At 37.8% G+C, this 6,914-nt stretch overlaps 2 protein-coding genes across 3 annotated transcripts in view; both read left to right on the forward strand.

Moving 5' to 3' along the window:
- The first annotated feature begins 252 nt into the window (after nucleotides 1-252).
- Nucleotides 253-2,966, forward strand: LOC107266594 (AP-2 complex subunit mu). Its single transcript, XM_015737218.2, has 5 exons — nucleotides 253-404; nucleotides 829-1,207; nucleotides 1,291-1,541; nucleotides 1,628-1,884; nucleotides 1,957-2,966. The coding sequence occupies exons 2-5, from the start codon at nucleotides 868-870 to the stop codon at nucleotides 2,435-2,437; spliced, it is 1,329 nt and encodes a 442-aa protein (XP_015592704.1). The 5' UTR covers nucleotides 253-404; nucleotides 829-867; the 3' UTR covers nucleotides 2,438-2,966.
- A 487-nt stretch (nucleotides 2,967-3,453) lies between these two features.
- The window catches only part of LOC107266606 (mediator of RNA polymerase II transcription subunit 1), an 8,570-nt gene continuing 5,109 nt past the window's right edge, over nucleotides 3,454-6,914 (forward strand). The window contains exons 1-8 of one of the 2 annotated variants that reach the window (XM_025083890.1): nucleotides 3,454-4,643; nucleotides 4,716-4,966; nucleotides 5,039-5,172; nucleotides 5,253-5,391; nucleotides 5,467-5,686; nucleotides 5,776-6,001; nucleotides 6,078-6,309; nucleotides 6,402-6,903. In XM_025083890.1, the coding sequence (XP_024939658.1) occupies nucleotides 4,583-4,643; nucleotides 4,716-4,966; nucleotides 5,039-5,172; nucleotides 5,253-5,391; nucleotides 5,467-5,686; nucleotides 5,776-6,001; nucleotides 6,078-6,309; nucleotides 6,402-6,903 (1,765 nt within the window). In that variant the 5' untranslated portion in view covers nucleotides 3,454-4,582. Of the gene's footprint in view, nucleotides 4,644-4,715; nucleotides 4,967-5,038; nucleotides 5,173-5,252; nucleotides 5,392-5,466; nucleotides 5,694-5,775; nucleotides 6,002-6,077; nucleotides 6,310-6,401; nucleotides 6,904-6,914 lie in introns of those variants that run through there. The other variant, XM_025083891.1, reaches the window with a different exon arrangement.

The raw sequence follows: 6,914 nt of genomic DNA on the forward strand, positions 1-6,914 counted from the left end.
CAAATGAATGATAAATAAATAATAATTTGGTACTCTTGTATATATATAATATCTTTGAAAGTGAGTTTCAACCTCAATGAATCTCAAATCCCGGTTTATAATCTGCGACAAACTTGTTCCTACTGTTATTTAAAAATATTTAATAATACAGTATAAAACTATGATTAAAAAATTAATTTATTATATGAATTCTACGTTTACTATGTTGATTTGATATTGAAATTTTTTATAATAGATGTTTGTCGATATACGTAGTAGTAAAGTGGGTGTCGTATACGTCATTTGGCACTTTGGCATTCGGAACTGTTCGTCACTGTTCGTTAAATACTGGCTGTAGTTACTACGTGGGGTTGGACGTCGATTCGATTTCATAAAGGTTTTTTTTATCCGATACACGGAGATGCGTAAGTACCCTTGACTTATTTAAGGAATCAGTATTACTTGTCGGGAAATATTTGTTGACCCATTTTCGAGTAAGATTAATCAAAGTTTTTTGAATTTCGACTTAAACTTTGACGACCCCACGATCGATACTACTAACCGTTTGTAAGACATCAGAGAAACGGATATGTAATTTATGAAAGGGGGCGTTATTAATTTTACATCATTATATTTTTCTGATATCTTTTTAGTTTCTACAAATTTTCATGTCCTGTACACAACAATATGTACTGCTCAGTGACCAAATTGTTGAACTCACTTCAATGAAGTCTATGTACATTTATTAATAAACTTTAATTAGGTTTCGTTACTCTCATGAAGATACATTGCTTGTCAGTTTTGTTTAATAGTGTTTCAAGATGATCATGCATAATGATATTGTTATAGGTACAGAATAGCAGCAGACAAAATATACCCTGTATCAAAATGATAGGGGGTCTTTTTGTCTACAACCATAAGGGAGAAGTCCTTATCTCCCGAGTGTATCGAGATGACATTGGAAGGAATGCAGTTGATGCATTTCGTGTAAATGTTATCCATGCTCGTCAACAAGTCCGTTCACCTGTGACAAATATTGCTCGAACATCATTCTTTCATATAAAGAGAGCAAATATTTGGCTTGCTGCTGTAACCAAGCAGAATGTCAATGCTGCTATGGTGTTTGAGTTTTTGTTAAAGATCATTGACGTCATGCAGTCATATTTTGGCAAAATATCAGAGGAAAATATTAAGAACAATTTTGTTCTTATCTATGAATTACTCGATGGTTCGTACATTCTTTAATACAATATTCATAGTGATATAATTAATATAAAGAATAATGAAATATTTCATTCTTATCAACTACAGAAATACTAGATTTTGGGTATCCACAAAATTGCGATACTGGAGTGTTAAAGACATTCATTACTCAGCAGGGTGTAAAATCTGCAACAAAGGAAGAACAAGCACAAATAACATCGCAAGTGACTGGCCAAATTGGTTGGCGTCGAGAAGGCATAAAATATCGTCGCAATGAATTATTCCTTGATGTCCTTGAATATGTTAATCTCTTAATGAATCCACAGGGTCAAGTTCTGAGTGCTCATGTGGCAGGAAAGGTATGCTACTATTTCACATACATTGAAGAGTAAAGAAGAAATTATCACAAATTACTGTAATACCATTTTTTTTAATGATATAACAGGTAGTCATGAAATCTTATTTATCTGGTATGCCAGAGTGCAAATTTGGCATTAACGATAAAATCGTAATGGAAGCGAAAGGAATGAAAGGAGGTGGTGGATTAGGAGGTGGTGGTGACGACCCTACTGGTGCCAGATCAGGGAAACCAGTAGTGGTTATTGACGATTGTCAATTTCATCAATGCGTGAAATTATCAAAATTCGAAACAGAACATTCCATTAGTTTCATACCGCCCGATGGCGAGTTTGAATTGATGAGGCGAGTAGATATTGATTATTCGACGTATAATATCATTAATTTATAATCATCTTATAATTAAATGACCAACAGGTATCGCACAACGAAAGATATATCTCTACCATTTCGAGTGATTCCTTTAGTACGTGAGGTAGGACGTACTAAAATGGAAGTAAAGGCAGTCTTAAAATCCAATTTCAAGCCTTCTTTGCTGGGACAGAAAATCGAGGTTCGCGTTCCAACGCCATTAAATACAGCGGGCGTCCAATTGATTTGCCTAAAAGGCAAAGCCAAGTACAAGGCATCAGAAAACGCAATCGTATGGAAGATCAAGCGAATGGCAGGAATGAAAGAGACTCAATTATCAGCGGAAATCGATCTACTCGAGACGGATACCAAAAAGAAATGGACACGACCTCCAATCTCAATGAACTTCGAGGTCCCATTTGCTCCGTCCGGATTTAAAGTTCGATATCTTAAAGTATTTGAATCGAAACTGAATTACTCTGATCATGACGTTATCAAATGGGTTCGTTATATTGGAAGGAGTGGACTTTACGAGACTAGATGTTAAAATTCCTCCTTCAAGTCATATGCTGTATATGAGTAATCTCAATGTTGAAATATTAAGGTTTTATCATCGTCCAACGATGTATCGAGCACGGCCATTACCGATGAATCTTCACGATTCTTGAAGATTAACGAAAATGAACAAAATCCTTTCATCCACATCCCCACTTCAACCCTGTACTCATTTGTGGACTAGTATTATTGAAGACGCTTATGAAAAGAAATCGTATCTTCAACTATAAAGATTAACAAAAAAGGATTAAAAAAGTTATATCGCCCTGTTTTACGTGCGAGCTCAATAGATGTTCATTATCATTAAGTGTATGTGTTACGTGCATGAGGTAGGAGGACTTCATAATGATAAATGATACGAGTAAAGGTCCTTCAGACTCTTCATTAGAGTGCAAATTATCGCTTGTCTATATTGAATTCATTTGAAGCTTATTGCATGTAAAATTGGTTATTATAACTGTATCTTTATTTCGATCTATTATATCCAAAACTCTAAATCTAATAAAGGAAATACAACTATACACTCTTTAAAAGCAATTTGAGTAGCTAATGAACTTATATTTATTAAAATTATTCGCAAGATAAAAGTGTTACTCAGAAAAACAAATGCTCCAGAGCCCCATTACTGAAACTTGCCACAAAATTGTAGCATGCTCGAAATACTTATAACATGGTCGTATGGTCGATCTTCAAAAACTTTTCCAGCTGCCGGGTTCACAATCTCTCTAGAAAGAGTAGGGCATTCATGCCTTTACAGCATTCGTGTGTTCACAGCGGATTTAAACACTGCGGACATCACTGCTTCTACAGCCTTTACTCTCTCATCGATGTCCGATAAAATCTCTTTTACTGAAAAGTTTATAGAGACTACGGAGATTGAGTTAATTCTTTAACGCCTGGCGTTAATATTACTATAACATCTGGTGGTGAAGGATTTGTTGTTTTTGAATTTTTATTGAATTTTTTAACGGATTTCGTTACTTTCTTATCGTGAAAAGGCTGTTGATTATCCGAGCGACACGTGGAATTCTTATTGTTATAGACTTACAAGGTCGAGTTGGTCGTCTAATTACTGGTACTGAATTTGAATCGGTATTCTGTGAGGGAATCGTGCTCTAGCCTTGTAGGAATTCCATCAACGAGTTTGCATGTAATTCTAAAATTCTCCGACCAGTTCCCATTCGGTTCGGTGTGTACGTCCATTGGTACATCGGCTACGATGGTTATCCCCGTTGGACCGCGCTTTTTTATTTAATATTTGTTCTACGGCTTGCAAATTTCTCGAGGCTTAAGTTATTTCTAAGTATAGCCATAAATAAAAGTAAGGAAGTTATTTCTAATATATTTGGTAAAGGAGCGGAATACTGGAAAATTGGAGCGTCGCTAATTTATCGGGAAGATCTTCGAAAGCTTTTTGTTGCTTAGTGTTTCATTTTAATTCTGCGTTTTTGCTGGCTAAATCGGACAACGGATTGTTGATTTTCGCGAAGTCTGATAAATTTTCAATAATATCCGGCAAGTCCTAAACATTCTTTTACATTTTTGACTTTTTGGTAACGTTAAAAATTGTACAGCTTCTATTTTGCTTGAATCGGGTTTTACACGTTTTGCACAAATTATGTGTCCGAGATAATTGCTAAAACCATTCTTTTCATGCAAATACATAGGATTCATGTGTTAAGGCAACCGGGAAACGTCTCATCGAATGCAAGGTTGCAAAGTGCAAAAACTCTAAAGGCGTGAAGATGGTAAGACAAAGCTAAAGACAATATTGGGTCGAGCTTACTAGTACGAAAGTTAGCCTAGTTATGAAAAATGCTGCCATCACATTTAATATAGAAATATAGTTCCTCATCGTAAAATGTATTTTCGCGGGTTTGACATCGGATTAATTTAGGACAATGCCGCAAGAGGGTAGACCGTGGCGCATTGATGCCATTGGATTTTTAAAGGATATGATTTCTCACTAGTTGGCTGTTGTCTGTGTCCAACCAACTTCAAACTTCATTAAGACATTCCCACGGACATTCCTCTGGCACATCTCCCCATAGGGGGAGTCAGCCATAAAGGAAAGGAAAGGAGAGGAAAGGAAGTCATTCCGTAGCATTTTCCTTGTTCTCTAACTGCTGGCGGTATTATGACATCCGTGTTACCCGTGAAGGGATACATGGATTCAACAAATGGGCCAAAACCTGTTGGTAAGTATTTTACTGACTTACGGATTTCTCTTCCAATGCGTGGCTATTCTGCAATGAATGTTTTTCAATCAGCTGGGCAGCTGCAGCAGCAGCCACAGCCACAGCAACAGCAGCAACCACAACAAACGCAACAGCAACAACAACAAAATATCGTGCCACAACAGCAATCGCAACAACAGCCTAGTAATGGTATTAATATGGAAATAGGAATGGATAAGGGTAAAGAATGGCAAATGGAACTGCTTATGGAAAAACTACGTTCCAAAGCTTCTACTTTCAAGTCTTTTGTAGAAACAGCAAGAAACTTGCGAATGGCTATGTTGGTTAGTACTTGTGTCTGTAGGAGGTGTATAATAGTAAATTGATATTGTGTTACACATTTTTATGTTGTACAGGACAAACGTTTTGCTGTTGACAGTGTGGAAAAGAATCAACTTCAGAAATGTTTGGATACTTTGCAGCACTCTATAAAAGTTACTTCTTTACAATCAATGGTAGAACGTTTGGAGAGTCTTACCAGGCAATTGGGGTATTGTATACTATATTTACCTTTCTTGAAGGTATATATTTTTATGTCAAAGGTCAAAATTGATTTTTCTCTTATTTTAGATTAAAATTTATGATTCCTGGGCCACCTGGTACAGAAGTTTTCATATCCTCTGATATGTTCTTCTTAGAAGTGATTTTGGAACCCAGTGGTGCAGTGAATGACGTTAAGATTCATCACGAAGGCAAAAATGAACCACAGGTAAAGTCGTAAAGTTTGTTTTCAAATATATATTAGAATAGTTTGATCTATTAGTAACTTCGTGATTATTGATAGAGTTGCGAGGAGCTGGTTGCCTGTCTATCACATGGTGATTTTGTGGATTTTACAACACAACTGGAAGGTTTTACATCAATATACCAGTTGAATGCAGACAAGAAGGTGAAGTGCAAGGCATTTAGTGCTTTACAATCACTCGAGACAGATTTGGGTGTTCTTGCTCAACTACAAACATTCATAAAGGAGCCTTTCAACCTTGTACACAAAAGTCCAGTTGGTTAGTGGTGAGAATGTATCGGGGATAAAGGGTGGGATATATTAAGTTCACAAAGTATCGAAATACCTAAAATAAATACTATTAAATAGGAATTCTAGAGCGACGAAGAGGCGGCCACGCAATGCGATTAACTTACTTCGTATCACCGTATGACTTGATAGATCGTGAGAATCGTAGTAGCATGATGCTAACTGCGGATGCCGTGATCACTCGTAAGGTTGGCCATTCCGTGACTGTCTGTATGGAGGGCTCCACCTCTCACAAGCTACCGACGACAAGCATCATTGCTGTTAATCGGAGTCCTACGGGAAAAAGGTTCGTCGGACATGCTTCTTGTCCTTCTTGATTTTTCTTCATGATTATGTAGACACGCAGCGTGTATTCTCGACAGCACGCCTTCATATGCTCCACTGACAAGCTCAAATTCCTCGATGCTACCTGCTTGCTTCGTTCTCAAACTGGCGAAGAAGATGCCCATGTGCTTGGAGCTAGTGCGGCGAATCCAGAAGGTCACAGAATTAGAGTGCGGTGACGTTTCTACACCGCAACCTTTATTAAGCCTAATAGTACAGCATGCTAGCGACGGACAACTCGATTGCCACAATAACAGAGGGCTATATGTGGTGAGTATTTAACCAATAAAGACATACAAAATTAAAATAGTTTAGCTAAATTAGGTATGAATAAAAAAAAACCGTTATTCGTATCTCTGCAGACTCTACCGGATCAACAACACTGCTACTTCATGACAGGGAATAAGAATATGGAGGGTGTTCTTGTAAGCAGCATTCCTTTTACACATCCTGCTCACGTACCGCAGATTCTCGTATACTTGAGACAACAGGCTCTATTTAACTCACTTTTGGCAAGCTGCGTGAGACCAATGGCTCGACAGGATCTTGAACACACGACCATGTTCGAAGTCAGTGCGCTCTCTTGGCAACATATTGCTGTCAGTCTAGAGCATCCTTTTGAGGAGTCCATGGCCACGGCGGAACTTGATCTCACGGATATTTCAATGCTGAAATGTAAACTATACGGCGTTTGTTTGACTAATACGGAGCAAACCTCGGAAATGATTGGGAAAGTATTGCAAAGGTGCCTGAGCATTCCTGTAACTATGAGGACTCTTATCAAGACTTGGGAGGGCCGGAATACGTCCTTGTCGAATAACAGCATTATAGCTGGAGGATTAAGTGGTAGCGGCGGAGGGGGAGGTGGGGGCGGA

Source organism: Cephus cinctus, unplaced genomic scaffold (assembly GCF_000341935.2).
Source record: "Cephus cinctus unplaced genomic scaffold, Ccin1 Ccin1_scaffold0330, whole genome shotgun sequence".
NCBI lineage: Eukaryota > Metazoa > Arthropoda > Insecta > Hymenoptera > Cephidae > Cephus > Cephus cinctus.